This window comes from Tachypleus tridentatus, unplaced genomic scaffold (assembly GCF_004210375.1).
Source record: "Tachypleus tridentatus isolate NWPU-2018 unplaced genomic scaffold, ASM421037v1 Hic_cluster_2, whole genome shotgun sequence".
NCBI classification, from domain to species: domain Eukaryota; kingdom Metazoa; phylum Arthropoda; class Merostomata; order Xiphosura; family Limulidae; genus Tachypleus; species Tachypleus tridentatus.
This window is the reverse complement of record NW_027467782.1, coordinates 28,673,103-28,696,838: the sequence shown is the minus strand read 5'-3', so window position 1 is coordinate 28,696,838 and position 23,736 is coordinate 28,673,103. Positions and strand designations below refer to the sequence as shown.

The 23,736-nt window shown below is 30.9% G+C and overlaps 1 protein-coding gene and 1 long non-coding RNA gene across 29 annotated transcripts in view; one reads left to right on the top strand and one right to left on the bottom strand.

The window, feature by feature from the left end:
- Positions 1–8,077, top strand: part of LOC143243014 (uncharacterized) — a 23,894-nt gene extending 15,817 nt beyond the window's left edge. For all 9 annotated transcript variants that reach the window (XR_013023668.1, XR_013023666.1, XR_013023667.1 and 6 more), the window contains 2 exons: positions 419–576; positions 7,705–8,077. Coding sequence is in view for 1 of the 9 variants with exons in the window: in XM_076486651.1 (XP_076342766.1) it covers positions 419–489 (71 nt within the window). In the remaining 8 variants the exon portion in view is untranslated. The remainder of the gene's footprint in view (positions 1–418; positions 577–7,704) is intronic.
- LOC143243020 (uncharacterized) lies at positions 2,776–23,736 on the bottom strand. Of its 20 annotated transcripts, none has more exons than XR_013023738.1 (6): positions 23,653–23,736; positions 14,252–15,465; positions 13,078–13,215; positions 12,034–12,191; positions 4,976–5,056; positions 2,776–3,522 (listed from the first exon to the last, which is right to left on the bottom strand). It is a non-coding gene; the product is annotated as an uncharacterized LOC143243020 (long non-coding RNA). The 20 variants fall into 20 exon arrangements; XR_013023730.1 differs by lacking the exon at positions 23,653–23,736 and adding an exon at positions 18,086–18,214; XR_013023739.1 differs by lacking the exon at positions 23,653–23,736 and adding an exon at positions 18,086–18,133 and having other exon boundaries at positions 14,252–15,461.

The following is a 23,736-nucleotide window of genomic DNA, read 5'->3' as shown; positions in this document are numbered from 1 at the left end:
TGTTCACTTTTATGAGAGCTCTGGGTATCTAGTATGTTGACAAACCAAATTACTGCTGCAGTAATATATGATCAGTGTATTGACTATAGAAATTCCCATTATAGCTGAACATGCTACTGGTAAGATTTTCCAGGAATTTAGTTCAACGTTATGTACAGACTAATTCTAAGGAAATTAGATTCATGGGTTTAGCCACTGATTTCTTCTTCTTTTCAGTAAAACAATGTTTCTAAGTAAGAATGTAATCAATAAGAAGACATTTGGACTCTGTTTTTCTTTGTTTTTAACACTTTTATTTTAGCCTGTCATATTCCACACCATTTCAAGAGTTTTAGTTTTCCACTACTTTTCATGCTTCCAAGTTGTTTGCTTTTGGAGAGAATTGCTCTTCTCATACTTTTGTTTCTGTTGATACCAGTTCTACCAGGGGACCGGTACATGTTGATAAACTTTACTACACTTCAAATCTGGTTGATATACCTATGGTAGTTGTGACTCAGATATCATTTGTGTGGCTTTACTCTTATTTACACATGGGAGAATTGAGTATTTCATGTCATTAATGTATGGATTTTGGTAAGTTAGATATTTATATGTCCTTTATCACCTAAGTTATTTTAAATGAATTGTAAATGAGATGTTGATTATTAATTGTGTTATTACTAGATACATTTAATCACTTTGCAAGTACATTAATCTTACATACTTTGTGGTCTCAACAGATTTCATGGCTTTGTTAGTTCATTATTAGTAATTTAACTAGGTATGTTTAGCCTAGATTGTTTGTAAGTTGCAATTATTACTACTAGTAACATATAATTATTTTATTTTTCAAAATTGTTAATCATGTGCTAAACCATTTTCCCTTCATAATCCACAATTTAAAATTCTTCCCCACAGTGTCCACTTCATTGCCCTAAATCATGTTTTCCATTTCAGGACTTTCCTGTTTGTTTGGACAAACCTCAATTCTTTTTTCACTCTATGATAATTTGTGCTCTTCTCTCTATGAATAACTAGATAATGTTTGCTTCTACTCATTCACAGTCCATAGACCACACTCCACTGATTCTACAAGATACAATAGAGGGAGGATTCCTCATGATAGTGGGGGAAATACATTCTTATCTCCTCTCAATAACCCATTCATTTGGGTAGTTTTCTTCTTTTCAACCTCATTTGGTTGTAGACCAAGGAAGATTCCTCCTGAGTAGTTTTTGTACAATAAACTAAAATTGAATTTGTAGATTATGTGTACCCACTCAACAACAAGAGGGCTAGCATTGTTATTCTTACTGTGATACTGAACAATGATTACACTGTAATATAACAATCAGGATCCAAGGCACTTTCCCTGAACATTTTTGCTCAGGTTAACTGCACTTGTTGCTCACAAAATTCTTATGAAAGGTGTTTCCACAGGATATTTTCTGCCCAGATGGACTGCACTTGACATAATCTGTCTTAATCCAAGACACTTTCTCTGCATGTTTTTATACCAGTACTTGACCAGATCATATTTATACCAAAGGTGCTACCTCCTGGGTTTTACCAGGGGAGACCACTCTTGTTCATCAAATAGTTCTCATGCAAAGCACTTCTACTTAAAGATGTTTGCCTGGATGGACTTCACTTGGCATAATTCAACATATCTTACGGTGCTTTCCATGGATGTCTTTCCCTGTAGACCTCACTTGGCCACAGTATTGTATATCTGAGGTGATTCTCTGGGCACACTACACTTGTTGATCAAATAGTTCTCATGCATGGTGTTTCCACTGGATGTTTTTACCCAGATGTACTTCATTTGGCATTATTTGTTGCATTCCAAGACACTTCCCCTGGATGTTTTCTGCCTAGGCAGACTGTACTTGGTCTGTTCATGTACCCTTTTTATAAGTTTGTGTGGGTTAAATATCAATACATCTGTTTTCACTTTTTGTTATTTCTGTTTAACTGTCAGAAATGCATTATGTTTGCTTTTGTTTATATCCTTCTGTGAATTTGTAGAAAGTTATTAAATATCTTTTTGTATTTAATAAATACAACTATACATTTACAAAAATTAAAAACACTATTTGATATGTGCCAATCAATGAATTAAACTCACACTGCTTAATTTTTCTCGCCATTTATTTTACCATAATGAATATTTATAACAAGATATTCAATGAAAAATATACATTTCACAATGAAATTCATAAAGATAGAAAAATTATTGCTTTCTAAAAATCACATTTACTTCTGTTATATCTTGTTTTACTTAAAACATTTTATCAATCTTACACAATTTTTGTTTTTAAGGTAACTTTAGCATTTCAATTCTAGAAACACTATATTAATCACTGCATTGAGCAATAAATTGCTAAAACCAAACTTGGTAACTTTGAACAAAACATCAGGTTCAATAGAATGTGTTTTTTTTTTAACTATTAACAAAAAATGTTCAACTATAGGTAGGTAAGTAATAAATAAATGTAGAGCAGACATCTACTAGTGGTACAGATCATGTCTGTGGTAGGGCACTTTGTAAAACAATCTTGAAATTATCTTTAAGAAGAATCTGGGAGATACAAGTCACTGCCAATGTTCAGTTACACACACTACAGTTAAGTTTCATACATTGTAACTTTATAGGATTTCTACTTATTACACATTGGTTATTCCACATCCAATTCTTCATCAGATAGGTTTTCATTGATTGGAACAGCTTCTCCATCTACTGTAGCAGTAAGATGATCTTCTCAATCAGCTGCTTCAGGAAGCTTCCCTCCTCTCCTACAAATTTATTGTATAAAACAATCATAATGAACACCATGTTAGTGCAAAATACCACTAACAATGATACCAACAATTACTGATATAATTATCTATATGATATTTAATCAACATAATCTGTCCTGATTTTTCTCAATACATTTTGAAATATTAACAATAACTAACAAAGCAAATATATAATTTTTACATATATCAATACATTCATCATTCTGGCTTTTTAGTGTCTGTAAAAAAATTTGCAAACTACCTTTTACAGACAGACCTTTCTTTTAACATTTTCAATGTCATGATTTTTTCTAAAAATCAAATAGTTGTGGTTTCGTTAAATAAGTCTGAACGTCTTTTTTTAAATTAATAAGCATTAAATACAAATTATTATTACAGTTGATAATAAGGGTTTTTAACAATATCTTACTTTAACAGCTAATTTATATTATGTTCTAACTTCGTATTATTATAACATACATTTTAAAATTTTGTCAACAATTCTCTTATTAAAATAGATACTTCATATTAAACCTTAACTATAACTTTCCTACTTCAACAGACACTTGAATTAAATTTAAGGCACAACTATAACAGTTACTTTCTTAATGTAATACACACTCAGTACATCTCCTTACCATATAGGTTTGCTTTTCTTCTGTTCACTTCATGAAGATTAGGTAACAATGTTAATCCTACATTTGCTTGCAGGATAAAGGTCTCAGTTGTTAGTTCCAGATATGAATCACAGTTCTGCAACTGCAAAGAAAGTTTACAAAGATTAAATTTTTATATGTTCCAATGCCCTCAAATTTTATGATAAATATATCTCGTACACGTTAGCATTGACATTGACAAAATTTAAAAGTAATATTTATATATATTAATTCTGCAATTATATTTCTTAACAGAGCTAGCACTAGTGGGAGGGAGCTAAAATAGTTCTCCAACCCCAAAGCTACTATTATCCATAAATTTAGTTTTACCATAATTTCAGATTTAATCCCAGCATATGTCTCACTGCCCCCCTTTTCAGTTAAGAAAAATCTTGAACTGGGACTGATTCTTAAATGATGGTTAAAAACATGAAATAAATTAATATATGTATTTTTTAAACTTTTGGCTTGAGTTTAAATGTTTATTTTTATTTCCTCCAAAACTATAAAATCCTTTTGAAATCAATTTTCAATTTCCCAGCTACAAAAAGACACAAAACTGTTCACTGATGTGTCAACACTGACAACCAAGTTTGCTGGTATTAATAAAAAAAGAGAGAGATTATAATTAAGTCTTTTTTTGTATAAAGAGAATTCTTCCAATATCCTTGTGATACCACAGCCTGTAATGTGGAGACAGAAATAAAATATATAAATGTTTCACTGTACAACTTTTTTTTCTCTTTGAAGAAACAAACTATGATATCAAATGATATTGATGAACTGGATAAAACACATACTGTTTAATTAAGCTGTGTGTTTTTCTTATAGCAAAGCCACAAAGGGCTAGCTGCCCAGCCCACCGAGGGGAGTCGAACCCCTGATTTTTGTGTTGTAAATCCGGAGACATTCCACTGTACTAGCGGAGGGCACTTAATTAAGCAACATTCCTTAATAACATTTCCATGAAAATCCTTAAGAGATAAAATAGCATGCAAACAAGACCTCATGCTTTGAGGTCTTCACCCATCTAGCCTTCTACAGCCAAGTCTGGGTTGAATCTCTGGTCCACTGAGCTGTTGGAAGACTCATAACTATGAAGATTCTAGTTTACTCTTCAGATAAACATAATTAACAATGATAAGAATAAACTTGACAAGTTTAAATATGCTCTATGACCACACTCATTAATAATGCATTTTGTACTATATAATGTTAAAATTCTACATCAACTTGTCTTGCTATTTTTAAAGTTAGCTTACCTCTTCTTAAGCAAAGTACAAGCTATGTTTAAAATAAATATATAATTATTTATACCACAGTGATGATCAGTAATTTCAAGAATGATTTTACAAACTGTTGATCACTTCTTACGTCAATCAAACAATATCAATATTTACAATAGATGATAACAAGTAGTTATATTTCATTAAATTAAAGGGTGACCAGTGGAGTTCATCTATTATAATTACACCATGATGATGGTCAACAAACTTTAACTTACTAATAATACTCATCATATGATGACAGTCATACAGTTTTACAATATCACTTACACCAATGTGATGACCAGCTTTAAACTCTACTTTTTCCTGTCCTGTTCCACTTGAACTTTTTCCTTCTTCTCATTTTGATATCTACAAATCAAAATAATGTTGTTGTTGATACTATGCTTACAAAATATATTTCAATTAAATATTGAACAAACATGCAATCAGACAAATATAAAAATTTTTTGTACACAATGTCTTTTATACTTACATATATGTGTATGTACTTATTTCCCAAATTTATATATTAACTGTTACACTTTACACACGTTTTCATTAAAAGAATGTAATAAAGATCTAAATTGTTATAAGTCAATAAAGTCTTGTGTATAAAAAATCTAAACAACTTAAAACAATGACAACAACTTATGTACATTTTTATGAAAATATATTAAAAGTATACTATCCTTCATAAACATAAAGAGAGGAAGACAAAAGTACAAAATATGAAATTCAATAAGTAAACTTGGATTGAAGTGTGGATAGACAGAGAATAAAATACTTTTCCATGCCAAAAATGTTTAAAATGAAATTCTTGTCAAGTTAGACCTAAGAGCTGCTCTCTTGAAGTACACAATGTAATGACACAATTGTAAAAATTAGATATAATACAACAATATATTATAAAACACACACAGAACACAATTTTATAAATTACATAGAGCAAGATGTAATTTTATGAATGCATACAGATAACAATTTATGTACAGGAAATATAACTGTATAAAATTATGATATTATTCAATAATAATGTAATAACAAAGTATTCAGAGAAAACTTATGTCTAAACTTTACACCAACTTGAATATAAGACTGTTTAGTGGAGGTAGTGTTACTAATTAATTTACTTTGTAACTCACTGATGTTGAGGCTATTGAACACTGTGTTTACAATCCAGTGATGTCAAGACTGTGATATATGTATAAATAACTATAACTAGATGAATGAAAAAAGAGTAAAAGTCACATGAGAGAGAACTGTCACAGAAAAGTTAGACTTTGTAAAGTTAACTGTTGTGGAAGTGAATGGTTGGTAGGTTAGGGTGACATTTAAAGTTTAAAAGAGATAAGGAGAATATTATGTCTCATAAAAGGGTGTTCTAAACCAATTGAACCCACATATGTGGACTTCAACAAAGGAAAGATGATAATTGGAAGTACAAAAAACAGAATAATACTGAAAGTTAAGGATACAACCGTAGTAGCTCATGTGATATCATGATACCACTGTGATTAAAAGACATAAAAGTTTAGCTTGTCAACTGAATTCTAAAACTGTTGAATTGGCTTAAGTGGACTTTGGACAATAAAAGAAAACTGTATAGTGTCTTAGATACAAATATTATCTCCATAGTGTAAATAATTTTGTACATACATTTAACTTGTTTCAAACATATATTATTTTAAAAAAACAAGTGGAGTGCATGTTGTTAATTTTTTGTCAATTTCACTGCCAGCAAGTCAGAGATACCTACTGTAGAAAATTTTGTGGTCCAACACACTTATAAATTTACATTACTATTAAGTACGTTTACAACATTTGGTAAGCCACAGCCATGATTACACAGTGGTAAGTTGTGTTAGAAGAAAATGAGAAGGACAGTGGAAATAAATACCAATATGTGCACAACTATAGTAAAAGTGCAAATAGCATGGAGATTACATGATATATAACCATGTCAAATTTTGATAAAAGAATGGAAAGAGGAGAGATATCTTCATGGATAGACCAGGAAAGATAGGCCTTGTGCAACACAACAACATGGTATCCAGCTAAAGTGAAGCCCTTTCAGATACCTTATGCAATGAAATACAGTGGAGCGCCGTTAAGATGCAGTATTTGGAGGGTCAACCTGCTTAACCACGGCTTAAGTGGTCTGCGGCTAAAACCTTTGTGACTGAAAAGCCGAAGTCGCTAACAGCTCAGAAACTGAAGTGATGTCTATTGGGTTTGTGGGTAATATTTATACAATTCCATAAAAATATTGGATTATCGAATTAAAAATAATACTTTAATTATTGATCACTTTTTTCACGGATTTACCGCGGATTAAGTTTAATGTATGGAGAGGTGTGATTCGGTAACAGTGGCGGCCTCCATAAAGCTGGCATACAGGGCGGATAAGGTAGATTAACGGTCAATTTCTACTGTAATATATTCTATTTATTTCCCAAATGAAAGCAAATCCTTTTTAAATATCTCTTTGAAGTTATAAAGCCAGGATTAAATTCGTAAGCCACGTTTTTGCACTTTCTTAAATTAGCGGTGAGCCGCGATAATCCTCGCTCATATTTGTCATGTCAGTGTCAACGACAAGGAGAGTGTGAGAAACTTTAAAAAGCCAGGTAGTAGATTTAATACATCAAAAATTCTGGGACAAGACTTGCTACAGCGGCTTAAGCAATTTCGCGGTTTAATGGCGCGCTCCACTGTACCTTACAAAGCAGGAAGCTGAGGCAATGTTGGAAGCTGGAATTGTTAAGCCTTCAAATTTAGCCTACCATTTACCAGTTTTAATCACAAAAATTAGAGATAGGTTAACTGTTTCTAAATAAATTTCCAAAAGCTGAATCTTGTGATGAAGTTCAACTCTGAAACTATGAACAACCTAGAAATTATAAGGTCAGGTTCTCTTCAAAGATCAACCTCAGTAAAGGTTATTGCCAAATCCTAATGAAGACAGGATTTACAGAGAAGACAGCATTTTTAATACTAGATGGATTTACCAATTTCAGCAGGTGCCAAGTCAACTCTGCAGAAACATTCAACTGTATGATAAGGATGATGCTGTGCAACACCACCAATATCAAGCACTATGCAGATGCCATCCTGACACTGTGAAATGGGATAACAACAAAATGTTTTGTTACCAACTGGAATATAGAAAGTTTAATAACTAAAATATCAGAAAGCTCACAAATAAGTCTGTTTTTAATATTTATACATTATGAGTGTCAGTATCAGTTTTTTTAAATAGATGAATGTGTTTCATGGTAACCACAAGTTTCATCACATGTTAAGTATACCATCACTGAGATGTTTTGAGAGAACAAACCAAATGCATCACCTTTTACAGTTACAAATTTGTATATGATCTATACATGTCTGACTGTCAAGTTTTAAATGACAAAATGTATTTTCTGTGTGTTTAATGCTTAAAACAACATTAAATAGAAATATTTTATAACTTATGTACTTTCCATCCAAGTGGTATAGTAAACAAGTTAGAAAATCTTGATTTTCTGTATTAGAACTTACTATATTAGTGGGGGGGGTTTCTTCTTAAAAATGCTTAACAAGTTTACAATTTTTGTAAATTAGTTCTGTTTAAGGATTTAAACATCTACAGTTTGTATTTATTACCACCAGTTAAGAGTACTTATGAAAGAAGCAAAAATTATGCAAAGGACAACATTAAATAATGTTCCTCTTCTTTTTTTGTTACTAAATCCCTAATAATCTCATTAGATAAGAATTGTGTGCCCTACTTTGTGGAAAATAATTCCTTGAATTCCTTGAACTGATCAATTACACTCAACCCATTAGTACCACACCTTTTATAACCCATACAAGAAAAGCACATGCTTACTTCTTAACATTTTTCAACCACAACATTATTCTAACGTGGTATCATTTTTAATTTTTTCTTTCACTTTTTTTTTCACTAATTTTTAAATTACCCTTAATTTCACATAACAGCCTTCATCTTTTTAACAGTTGCCATTTTTAGTTAAACAATTTATTTATCTTCATTATTTGAACAAAATAAACATACTAGAACATTACTTAATAAATATTTACAACATCACAATATTTTGCAATTTCCTACCATATTCACCAAATAGTAAAATTGTACAATTTGATGACAGTATTTTATTTGGTGAACATATTAAAAAATATGTTTACAAACACTGCAACTTAATAAAATCATAATGTGTTTATTAAAAAGTAAAAAACAGTAATTAGAAACAGAGCATCAACAAAATAACTTTATTATGCTTTAAGCAATCTCAAGTTATGCAACCTCTTTGCTTCATACAATATACATTTCAGTGTGTAGGTATATTATTAAACTTGAAGATGACAAAACCTTTTCCAAACACTATACATTCATTATCATGTTAAACTTTTAATAAGATTTGTTATCAGTTCAACCCATCTTTAAACTGTATAAGCTTACCTTATGCAAAGTTATCATATATTTTCTCTTTGAATAAAACTAAAACTATAGCTTTAAAATATATATAATTTTATACACAAATACATTCAGAATTCACAACAAAGGGAACAGAAAAGAAACTTTACAAAGCTATAAGAAACAACCTATATTTTAACTTTATCAACACATGATAGTCTATGTGCTATATCCAAGCATATTTAAACTTTCTCAACAACTGTTATCATAACAAGAATAGTTTCTCTCTATTTCTTTTATGAAGAGGGGGTCCAATTAGACTTCTAGTGGTTTAATTAATAAGTGTACATCACATTCATTGTTTTTATTATTTATACTTATGTGTTACAAGTAATTAGTGATAAAATTAATTAGAAAGTCTATTATTATTAGTTCATATAGGTTGTAATGAACAATTTAAAATCTATATCTTTATTTCTACCAATGTGATCAATTAGAAAATAAAAACAAACATTTAAAAACTTTAATTGAAATAAATTATTATATTTTGAAAGGAAAACCACGTCTACAACTATATTCACATTTTAATGTTTGCAAGCATCACATCTGTTTTCAATTCTTTTTTGTCACTTGCATTTTTACTTATTTTGGATACCAACAGTACTAAAACATTTGTCAGGAACATTATAACTTTCAAACAATGAAAAACAGATTTTAAAGTAGGCATATGTTACAAGAGCTACAAGTGTCATAAATATAAGGGCTACAAATGATGTAAGAAATAATAACTACAAATAGTTATTTCAAAATTTGGGTTGAAATAAAGTTTTTTATTATCATTTAGAGAAAAAAGGTAATTTTTTTCTAACTTCATTACCAAAATGTCTGGTGCATATAGCTTAGTTGCTTTGCACCGTAAATTGCCAAGCTAACCAACCAACAATGAAAATGTCTAAACCCTCCATTATGCATTATAAATTCCGAAAAATAGCACTTTCTTTAAGGAAAACAAATCTCCATAAAGTCTAGAATGCATGCACACTGTTAATTTCTGGATAAAAACCAAGGCCTGATAATTTACCAGGGAAACATTAAGTTGATGTTCATATTATTGTATTCATAAGTCAATGGCTGAAGCTACACCTGACTGTTATAGATTCAAAATAAACTAAATTCAAATAAATAATAATAAAGGTAATTAATAGACCAATCAAACAGATACTGAAACCTCATATTTATTTTCAATACTATTGACTGTTTTCCTAATTAAATGAAGGGGGAAAATGGAGGGAGGAGTTAAGACCCCACAGATAAAAACATTAAATGATACAGGTATTACTTTAAAAAAAAAAAACAGCTAGAAGGGATGGGGTTTCAACTCCCTTGATCTCTACCTTAAATTAATGCCTATTCAAATATAATATTAAACAATATTATTATTAATCTCTGAAAAATGTGCATAATGTTTACCCCTATGGATCCCTTCACCTCACCTGCATTCTCTCATACATAACTGAAGAACACAGTTATTAAATACTAAAAATATGAATGACTGGACCACTTGGGCTCCTGCTCTAAATGTGCTCACACTAATACAACTTTAAATAATAGTGATACAATTGTAAAGCAAAAACATCACACAGTGTGAAAAAAAAATCAAAATACAATAAATTTACACCTAATTATTTAAATAGCCAGAGTTGACAGTCAATGGTTCAAAATTGGTGCAGTGATAGATAGCTTCTGTAGCTTTGCAATAACAATGACAGGAATAGTAAATTTAATGGCAATGGAAGTCATAAAGCATCCCCACACCTGCCTCTTATGCAAGTTTGTACCTAACAAATATTTTGATCATCTGGATATTTGGAATAACTAGAAACATTAATTTCAATTAGTTTATTACTTTCATGACAACTGATTTAATCATAATTTTGATTGATTGCTAAAATAAGTATCACAAACTCTTATTTTGATTGGTTAACTGACTCAGTTCTTCTGCAAGCAGATGCATGTTAACATCACATAAGCAAAGAAATCAAGTTTTACTAATGAAGACAATTAAACTTAAAATGAAAAACATTTTATAACATACAATACATAAGGCATGAACTAGTAAATGTTGTTACTAGTATATGGATGCGGGCAGTGTGTATGGGTAAGAAGTTTCACTGATCTCTCAGTTCCCACTAAAGTGAATACATACAAGTTTGATCCATAGTTCACATCCCCACAAAGATAGAATACATTTAACTGCAAGAAATGTGAGGTGAAGAACATGTGAACTGCTTGCTCCAAACCTGAAAAGGAGAAGGCTGGGCCCAAATGAGGTTGAAAAGAAGAAAACTACCCAAATGAATGGGTTGTTGAGAGGAGTTAAGAATGGATTTCCCCCACTGTCATGAGGAATCCTCCCTCTATTGTATCTTGTAGAATCAGTGGAGTGTGGTCTATGGACTGTGAATGAGTAGAAGCAAATATTATCTAGTTATTCATAGAGAGAAGAGCACAAATTATCATAGAGTGAAAAAAAGAATTGAGGTTTGTCCAAACAAACAGGAAAGTCCTGAAATGGAAAACATGATTTAGGGCAATGAAGTGGACACTGTGGGGAAGAATTTTAAATTGTGGATTATGAAGGGAAAATGGTTTAGCACATGATTAACAATTTTGAAAAATAAAATAATTATATGTTACTAGTAGTAATAATTGCAACTTACAAACAATCTAGGCTAAACATACCTAGTTAAATTACTAATAATGAACTAACAAAGCCATGAAATCTGTTGAGACCACAAAGTATGTAAGATTAATGTACTTGCAAAGTGATTAAATGTATCTAGTAATAACACAATTAATAATCAACATCTCATTTATAATTCGTTTAAAATAACTTAGATGATAAAGAACATATAAATATCTAACTTACCAAAATCCATACATTAATGACATGAAATACTCAATTCTCCCATGTGTAAATAAGAGTAAAGCCACACAAATGACATCTGAGTCACAACTACCACAGGTATATCAACCAGATTTGAGGTATGGTAAAGTTTATCAACATGTACCGGTCCCCTGGTAGTACTGGTATCAACAGAAACAAAAGTATGAGAAGAGCAATTCTCTCCCAAAGCAAACAACTTGGAAGCATGAAAAGTAGTGGAAAATTAAAACTCTTGAAATGGTGTGGAGTGTGACAGACTAAAATAAAAAGTGTTAAAAACAAAGAAAAACAGAGAGTCCAAATGTCTTCTTATTGATTACATTCTTACTTAGAAACATTGTTTTACTGAAAAGAAGAAGAAATCACTGGCTAAACCCATGAATCTAATTTCCTGAGAATTAAAGTCCGTAGATAACTTTGAACTAAATTCCTGGGAAATCTTACCAGTAGCATGTTCAGCTGTAATGGGAATTTCTATAGTCAATACACTGATCACATATTACTGCAGCAGTAATTTGGTTTATCAACATATTAGATACCCAGAGCTCTCATAAATGTGAACAAATCTCAATGTAAGACTCAGGGAAAAGAGGAAAAATACCAAAGACAGGAATTTTGTTTCTTTTGTTGTTGTGGTTTTACTTCTGAAAATATTTTTGACTATTTGAAAGCTGCAGGAATATTCTTCTATGACATCATATGTTTATTCTGGTTTATCAAGTGCAGTAAGGAATAATTAACTGATTGAAATCCAAATTTTTTATTAGATAAAATTCATCTTGACCAAAAAATATAGAATTTAAATTTTTATATTTGAAAAGAAAGATACCCTTAACAGAATTAGATTTATCTACATTAATTTTCTAAAAGGTAAACTGAAGATGGACATTTAAACTCTTAAAATGCTTCAGTAGTCTAACACTAATAATGCAAACACATAAAACCATACAGTTGATTTAAAAGACCTTTACACTTCACGTTTTTAACAGATAATAGATGCATAGATAAAAAAATAAACTACATTACCTTCATCTCTCAAGTCTACATAAATACTCTTCTTTTCACTCTTATTTTCAACATCATCGTGGGAAAACTTGCATTTGTCACCTTTCTTACACTGTTCTTACTTATAAAAAACATACAGTACAGATTTAGGATCAGTTCCTGAAATTAAAATAGTTATATCACCTTTCTGCAAGAGATGAATGTAACTGAACTGTAGCCTTGTTGAGAGTAACAAGATAAAACACTTCAATGATGTAGTGTGTGATTTACATAAAGCAGACTTTGAACACTTGTTTTGATTCACCCTAATAATATCAGTGACTTAACTGTTGAAAAACACACAAAAATTATGAAAACTAATTTAATATTAAAGATAGCTATGTACAGTAAAAGAATTCATGCTTTCAGTTAATATGTTCACAATACTTGTACCACACACTTGTTACATAAGTTGTTTTAATTTTTAAAGTTATAAAAACAGATAAAATGTACCAACATGCATTTTTAAAATGTATAAAAATAACATTCAATGAAGTTACAGTAATATAATAGCTTATGCTTTTGTTTTGAATGAGGTGTAGCTATGTAAATAATTTCATTGTACTTATAAAGCCAATTATTGTTGGTTAGTCACAATTATCTACCTGATTTATGTCTCTCTAAGTGTTATAACTGCAGAACTCATATGGAATAAAACTGTATTTCTTTCCAACCACTCCTTAAAAAAATATTTAACTCTCACTGATAAAGAATAAATATTTATAATTACAAGTTGTACATTAGCACAATTTTAGTGCCAGACTTTAAAAAAAAAAGCTGAAAAATAAATATTTAGAACCTTAAATGGGTGAAATTGTAAACCTGATGTTCCACATTTTAGAAATTCTTTTATATATGACTAATGCTAAAAAATTCTAACTTATGGTAGGATTTCAATGTCAGGGAAATGTATCTCTAAAAGTAGAAAGCAAAGAGGTTCCATCTTTAAACACATTTAAGACTACATATCATTATGATGTATTTCAGTTTCTTTATAATACATAAGGTTTAAAAACCATAATAATTCTGGAAAGTATTTTAACTTTTTCTTGAATAACTCAGTTTGAAAGATTCAACTTATGTTATTTGCTATCTCTAAGAAATAATATCTTAAAAACCTTTATGACCTACTTAGACAGCCAGATCATTGACGTACCCAAAGATAATCTGTATTGATAACACTTTATGTAGTAATTCTTAAAAGTCTTCAGTTAACTATAAAATCCTATGTTTTTTAGTACTATTAAACCTCACATTGACATATTCTCCTGCTCATTTTACACCACTTCAAAACAAGCAAAAGCAACAATGGAAAAAAAGAAAAAATTAAAATCTTTGTATTTATATGTTTACAAAAACATGCCATATCAACATGTAGGAGGAGGGTAAGTGATTAACAATATATCACGTACTTCGTGATGACAAGAAACCAACTTGAAGTGAAAATGTATTTCAGAACAACTGTTGCAATCTCCTCCTTTGTTAATCTGAAGATGACCTAAGAAGGTCAAAACATTGTTTTCAGTTTTATTTTGGTATAACCAGTTGTCCTGAGATACATATCACGTACTTGTTATGTTACTGGAAAGTCACACAACAATAGGAATATACAAATTTCAGAATTTCCTGCTCACACTCTCTATTGAATTACATAGAAATAACTTATGGGAAAGCTTGTCTAATCTAGCATTTGTATTAGGTAAAAATAAAATAATAAACCTTTACACTCCATACAAAAATTATACTGCACAACAATTTTTTTTTAATTTTTTGCTTCCTGAAAAGGTTTTGCTGATTGTGGCAGGTATCTGGTGGGTATGCACAAATATAGTTTTGGTTTTGTTTCATAACATAGAAACTTTGAGAAATAGACAGTTTACTGTTTACTGGCAATAACTTATTTAATTGCATTTATGTTTGTAATACACTATTAAGTTCAACATAATTAAAAGTGTTTTGCTCCTGATTTTTGTTTGTATTCAATGTCCTGTGCATCACGTTGCAGTGTCCAACAGTAGTCGGCAAGCATTGACAAATTCCAGTTGCCCTGATATTGTTTTCCCATTGTAGCAAAACTGAAGATTTCAATGAAACTGTACATAATGGGCAAATGTGGATGTGATTTTCATTATCAGCAGCCAAAAATCTATAAGGAACACCCAACAGTGTTCAAGATGCAAAAACTTTGTTGTGCAGTGTTATCTAACATTAACTTCATTCTCCACAAGCAAGGAAAGGTGACAGAAAAAAACCTATTTCTTAATATAAAGAGTAGTATTTTACCTTTCTCATCTTTCTGTGTTGTTACAGATTTTAATGTCAAGTTCAGGTCCTCAATTTCCTTCTTTTTCTTCCTACTTGTTGATCTACCTAAGGTAATGTGAGTAGAGTGTGATTACTCTTATATTACCAACAATTTGTTTGAACCTTTGTATCAATAAGTTTAACAAACATTGCATACTATTTCATTGATTAAGTAAACAAATCATGCATTACAAAGATAACTAGAGTTTTAAAATATTCAGAACATATTATCTGATATACGTTCATTAAAAAATAAAGAAAATGTGACAGCTGTTAAGATGAAAACTACACTTTATGAAATTGACTTTAATGCAATACTTATAAGATTACTATATGGAAGTATGATTTTACACAGCCTTTCATACTGTTTTTCTTCCTACTTTCCTACAGACAATGTTGATGATAATTATGAAATTACAAAGTGTTAAAGACATGTTAAAAGGCCATCACAAAATTTTGCAGTTTCAAACACTGATAAAAGTTAAGGTAGCATTGGATACCTGGTTGGACTAATATTTTGAATGCTAATGCACTGTCTTCTCATGAAGTTTATAAGAACTGACCACACCTTTTCAGCATGATATTAAAGTAGTAAAATGAGATAAATAACACCCAGAATTTGCATTTACCAGACCCAACTTAAATACATCTGATCTATTTAGGATGTGTGTGTTGGTGTGCATCACCACTGAAAATACCCCAAATTAGTCATTTTCTGACCTCAACAAAGTATTTGGTTATTTCAAAATCAGATTTGATACACTAGCCAAAGAACACTATTAAAAAACAGAAACAAGAAACAGTCTCATCTTTACCTGACACACCATCTCATGTGCACCAGACAAAACAATATCACCAAACAAGAAGCATCACAATGTAATTTGAAAACAATTAGTCAACATGACTGTAATCCATCATTACTACACAACCTGTGTGAGGAAATTAGTCACTCACACAATCAGCAGAACTTCACAAGTAGCATGGAAATTTCTAAGGCAGACATAAAAGACAGCTTTCTGTGCAAGACGTGAACTGCCTCTAAAAGATTAATTTTTGATTACTGAATATTGAAGATGGTAATAATTGGACACACAAGTTGATTATTTTCATAAAATTAATTGATTACTTTGCATGAAACAAACTGATGTAATCAATTCTCATAGGTATACAATTGTATTTCATTCTGATTAAGAAATTTTGAAATTTAACCATGAATCTTGCAACAATAAGTTATTTTTTGATCTGGCCTTATGCTGAGCAATATAAATCTAAATCAGATAGTCAAAGTGAGACAAACTTTCTCTGGCAAAACTTGTTTCATATTGTTGGCATATGAGAATAGTTTTGTATCATCAGATTTAATTGTATTTCCAGTCATGTTCATAAGATCATCTGGATCTCTTGGAAGTAACGTAGTACAAAGAATCCTTAATCCTGCCATGCAGAATGCAAGCAATCACCTGCTCTTTTCAAGAGCACTGAAACTTGATGCTTTTCATAGAGCTTCTTGATTTGGAAAGTTTAATGTTGTTGTGGATTCAATACCAAATTGAATCGGCATTGCTCCTGTGCCACGTTGAAATACCACAACAATGTCTTGCGTTTACACTTCAGTTCTTGGATTATCTGCATCATTCATTCAGTGTCACAAACTCCATGGGATCCTCAGAAGTACTGCTACACATTTCATCTTCATCACTCTCCAGTGGAATAGATGAATCAGTCCTTCATTTTCTCTTTCTTCATACTTTTAAATTACCTTGCAGCTCTTTCACACCTGCTTTTTGTGTCATTTTGACCTCTAAGTCTGAACCATTGCATCTACACTGTCACTTTGAACTTACAAGCCACTTTCTTCTTTTCCTGTATTAATGTTACTTTATCAATAGAGGATCAGTACACTTAATCACTGAATGTTGTAGCATGTTGATATCTGTTTTGTAGCCAGCTGGAGATCCAGTTTTCACAAACTGTGTAACAGTTGTCTGTTTTTTGGCCAATGAGGTTTTGGTGAAGTCATCAGCCAATAAACAAAATTTCCAGATTGACAGCAAAGTACAATTATCTACCCACCTTGTTTCTGGTCTTGTATCTGAATTTGTTTTAATGAAAAAATATTTAGTATTATAAAAATAGTTTTTCATAGTTTAAAACTTTCACATAAAGAGTCACTAAAGCAATTAAGTTAAAAGGAAAAGTACTTGTCCTATTGAGTACTCTTCATGATTTACCAGCTGCTGGAAAAGCTTTTTTTCTGATTACGATAGAGCCATAATTCAAAGTAATAGGACATGCACTTATTTCACCATTGCTTTTAAAGTTTAAAAATCGTAAATTTACAATTTATGTTGTCCCTAGGAAAAGCTTTTTTCTGATTATAGAGTTAATATACTTATTTCAATAATTTCATTTTACAAATGTTGTCCCTACAAATATACTAATACATTTAACATGTTGTCAAACATTTGTAATAATATTGCAGATACTACTTATAATTAGCATGAACAATTATGTAACTAACTCATTTTTGTATTAACACTCACAGACTGGAATTAGGCTTAGCCGCTACGGTAAATTCAAGGTACAATATATTACTTCAACGTACAAATATTGCACTGGTTACAATTTACATAATTCAGTATTTCAGTACCTATGTATACAACAATAAAATTTAAAATTGTTTTACATTGATATATTTCATTCTTTTGATCAACTTTCTTTCCTGGTTCGTTTGGTTTTCTTTGGAGACATCACTTCACTAAAATAAAACTATAAAATTGTCAGTTTTCTGAGTAGTTAGCTATTTGTATGTGTTATCAAGCGACCTCTACAGTTTCGAACAAAGAGTACAACCGAATCTGCAAGAAAGTTCTCGTCATATTAAGAAAATAAGAAAGCATGCGTATGTTTATATTCTTATCATTGTTAGTAGAACAGAACATTTTGTGATATCAGTAGTATTATTAGGTTAAAAAGGTGAGAAAGAGGACTTGATTGATATCATAATAGTTGTCTCCAGATCCTAAGATAAGTAATTAATATGATTTTAATCTGTAATTTTGATATTGCATTAGTTTTAGAACTAGCGCTCATACCCACGAAATGTTTAAAGCTAAAATTCAATGTCAGATGCTGATCAAACTCAAAACTGGTAGTAGAGGTAGTTGTAAGTTAATTATTGCAAATACAAATTATAGTTCTTCAAGGTGTGTTTGAGATTGGGATAAATGGCTCATTTATTGTCTGAGTTCACAATATTTTGTGACACAATAACTTGTAAGTTACTCAAAATTTCGAATAGAAAGACTTGCATTCTCAAAGCAGTATATTTTAATTTTAGATTATAACATAGTTTAGTAACAAACTTTTCAAATATTTGTTGGACATCAGTTTGTTTGTTTAGAATTAAGCACAAAGCTGCACAATGGGCTATCTGTGCTCTGTACACCATGGGCATCGAAACCCAGATTTTAGTGGTGTGAGTCTGCAGACATACCGCTGTGTCATTAGGGGCTTGGACGTCAGTATGAGCAATTTTCTAACATCTAAATTGAATTTTATTAGGTGTCAGTTAAGTCCTCAAATGTTACCTAAGAGTATTAATAATAGACGTAACACACTTAGCAGATTAAGTAAAAAATATTAATTCTTGAAGCTTTTGTCTTTGATTGATAATGTAGCACCAAAGAAACTGCTGTTGTGGCATATAACACAACTCATTAAAGACATGAGTCCTTAGGGGCTCATAACAGTCCTCAAATGTTACCTAAGAGTATTAATAATAGACGTAATACACTTAGCAGATTAAGTAAAAAATATTAATTCTTAAAGCTTTTGTCTTTGATTGATAATGTAGCACCAAAGAAACTGCTGTTGTGGCATATAATACAACTATTAAGGACATTCATTTGAAGCATTCTTGGAAATTTCACACGCACACATTTATATTCTTGTGGGATCACTGACCATTAACAGGGAGCCAAAGGGTCTGATATTACTGAAGATGAAAACATTTTTAAATTGTTCAGTTACTAATTTTGCTTATGCTTGTGATTTTTTTGGATAAAATACAAATAATTTTCACAATGAAATGTTATTACGTAAATTTCAAATATTTGCACATTTTATAGAAATGTAATATAAAAAATTTTCACCATTTCAGTTTTAATTTGATAAAAATACGTATATACTGAATATACTTTATATATGTATATATACAGTCATAAACTATAGCAGTTTATAAAATAACTTTTAAAAATATTTTAAGTGTAATATTTTTATCATTTGAGTTATCTATGATTACACAAGATAACATCTACACACTCACATAATTTTGAAAGGTATTTTTTTAAAGCATTTAATTATTTTCCTATTGTAAATAATATGATATGATGATGGATTTTAATGAATCTTTGTAGGCATTGGAGCATTTTTTAACAATAAAATATTGTTTTCACTGCATAATGCTCCTGTCTTACTGGTAAATATCAGTTATTCTCTTTGAAATGAAACATCTGTTTTCAATTGCCTAACTTTAAACTTCATACAACGTTTGAACCACTTACTTAATCAAATAAAATTCTGGTTCTTATTCCATAGTATCAACCATTATTTGTATCTTGATAAAATTATTGCAAATATTAACAACAAAGGCACCATATATAAATATACTCTTCAAAAAAAGAAAGGCAAAAGGATCAACATGGATCAACTCGTGACCGTCCACGATCTGGCAGACCTCGTGTGACCACGCCCGCACAGGATCACTACATCCGGTTACGTGACCTTCAGGATAGGACCACCACTGCGACGTCTACTGCTTCAACAGACCTTTTGCACATTCGAGGGAATCTTACGGCTCAACGATACGTCGACGAGATTCTAAGACCCCATGTGCAACCCATCATGGTGAACTTCAATGACGTTTTCAACACGACAACGCCCGTCCTCACACATCCCGACTCACCACTGTCTTCTTGAGACACCACAACATCAACATTCTTCCATGGCCCTCCAGATCACCACATTTAAGCCCCATCGAACATCTTTGGGACGAGTTGGACCGACGTCTGCGACGGCGACAACCTCAACCGCAGACTCTACCTCAGCTTGCAGCAGCTATGCAGGCTGAGTGGACAGCCATTCCACAGGATGTGATTCGTCATCTCATCGCTTCCATGGGCAGGAGATGCCAAACAGTTATTGATGCTCACGGGGGGCATACTCGTTATTGACGTTGAGTGACGTTAAACTTCAACTAGTGAGCGTGGACTTCGCCTTTGCAGACTTTGGATTTTCAGCAGTGACTGTGCATAGTTTCACACATGTCACACAGAACTACCCGGAATAAACTTGTTAACAATATGTCTCATATTTTGCCTTTTGCGTTTCTTTTTTTGAAGACTATATGTTTTGAATCCCATTGGAAAATAATGGTGGTGTAAAGGTTTAAAATTATTTAAGTATGATTATTTACACACATTGAAAAACCTTCAGTAGTCTAATGTATTTGATTGAGGTAAAAAAAGCTAAAAGAATTAGGAATCGTTTTTTAGAGAAATTTATAATTTGAAAACAAGAAGGCTATTTTAACCTTGATATAAGATTTTGATTTGGGCTACCATTGCATTTAATAGCATATAAGGCTCGCTGGCATACAACAACTACAGTAGTGGTTGGAATACTATTAATGTAATTAGTTTGTTATAACAACAGTTTTTATGATATGAAGTTTGTGAATGCTAACTTAGAAAAGGTATTCACTCCATAACAACTGTTATACAAGTGTTCATTGTCTGTCCCTAGTAGAACAGAGGTAAGTCTTTGAATTTATAATGCTAAAATCAGGGTTTTGATTCCCCCTTAGTGGACACAGCAGATAGCCCGTTGTTGCTTTGCTATAACAAAACAAACACATTCTGTCTGATATGTCTAGAATATTATCTACCATCCACTCACCATATTGTCTGACTGAAATTATATATGAATGAAATCATTAGATCATTAATGCATGTAATAAACCTTTGAAGTCCACAGTACATGTAGTTTTTAAATTAATTAATGCATTCGGAGGGAGATTTTAAGTTTTTAACTTGTTATATTATATTCTTAAAGTTTATTTGCAATTTTTCTCTATTTTGTTTCACACAACTATTTAAAAGTTATTATATTTTATTAGAATATCTCTCCTTTATGATTGAACCTTTTTACATTTATTACTCATGTAAAATAATAACATTTGGTCAATCTAGAATCTCTTAAAGCTGAAAAATTATATATCTGAGACAGCTCATATCATTATGTTTTCATCATCAACTTTGAGGGTTATTTTTAGGAGTCACAGGACGATGAAAAAATTCTGTACATATAAAAAATTTGCTAATGTGTTCATGGGCTATGTAGCAGTGGTTGTGGATTTATCAAGTGGAAGCTGACGTATGCTCTCCATAGAGAGCCATTGTGTGGGTTTTCTGTACATTAAAACACAGCTGGCTACAGTACAATGTTTTATCTCATTAGACAGGACTTAGTGTACAAACAGTACTGGTATGTTTTGTTGTTTTTTTCTGGTCATAATCAGCTATGTTTTTTGAGTGGTTGTGATACATGCTTTATTAAATAGTGGGGTTTAACTACATTGCTTTAGTGATTATGTTGTGAATTTTATTTCCTGAAGAAAGGTAATTATAGCCTTTAGGTGTTATTTATCATCCCTATCTGGTAAAACATAACAGAAGTGATCATGTTGTATATTTTGTTTTTAGTGAGGTATGAGTTTAGTGCATTATGTAATCATAATATTTGATTTTTGTCCTGTTGAGATGTTTATCCAGTGTTTTGGTATCATGAAAATTCTAGTTAAAAATAATGATATCTAGATATTTTCAAACATTTGTTAACTTTTCATAAGTTTATACAATCCTTGTCTTCAGCAATTTTTACTCGTGAAAAACTTTAAAGGAACTCAACATTAACAGTTTTTATGCCCCTGTAAAAGTGTTTCTTGTGCATAACATCAGGGTCATGAAAGCAAGAACTTGTTTATCCTTTTAATACTACTAAAATATTATTGTATAAACATTTGATCATTTTTAGGTTTTGTAATGTCATTAAAACTTTTAATTACTTTTCCATTATTTACAATTTGTTACCCTCTTATAAGTAACAAAAAAACAATGTGCTCATTACCTTTTAAGGAGTTTCAAAATGACAGGGTTTGTAATTTTGTTGTTTTCTGACAATAATTATATTTGCTTAGGCTGCAAGCTAAGAAGTGATGCATTAAATTAATCTTGATTCTCCTTTATTATGTTTATAAAGAATACTTGATTATGAGTTCCAATAAAATTGCCAGGTTTATCAGCAGCATCACTTAAAACCTCTAGATACCTACCTTGTAGCTTAATATTGGAAAATGTCACTACCACAGCAAGTTCTTGGATATAAAATATGGCAATTATCAGTCAGGTTTTCAAAGAAATCTATGCAGTCTTGATGACATTCTGTAAACCCTGACATAATGTGATTGGGATTAACTTGTTGCCACTTGCTGGTAATATCAGTAGCAGGTTACCACAGAGATGTATTGTTCTTACCATGCATACACAGTAAATGCCATTGAAATAATGCACTTTATGTAATTTCAAATTACTGTACCTATATAAACAGCTGTTTTATGTTGGACGAAATTCTCCTGCAGGGTTAAGAACCTAAAAGAACAAACCAACATTTACTATTATGGAGTATATATAGCTGCAAATCTACAGTATGACTTAAATGAGTCTTACAAATCATAATGATCAAGTCTGATTGTAAGCACTTGTCTGTAATGGCAGATTCATTGCTCTTAACTTTAACCCTCTGTTCCTAGAAACATTTCTTGAGACGTCTCTGAACTAAGTAGTTTAGAATTAGTAGATATTTTATTTTACCTAAAAACATTGAATGAATTTTTATTTCTTAAAAAGTTATAGAAGTTGCTATTTCAGAGATGTTTTCTTGTAGGAAAGGCAAATAAAAAGTTCACTAACATAAGTTTCAGTATTAAATGATAAAGATAAAAAACAAACAATCATGCAAATCAGGTACATATTGTAATGATGCTAGGAAAACACTAGGTAAAAAAAAATCAATTAAAACAAACAAAATATAGGAGTTTGAGAGTGTTTACAAGAGAATAACTTATTGTTTAATTTTAAAAGTATAATAAAGAGAACAGACTACTAATATTCATCACTGGTACAACTCACTTACCATTTCAAACAATACAATAGTCTTCTTCTGCTAGATGGTTCGTGTTTAACCTTCCAGTCCTCTTTACCTCAAAATTAATATCTG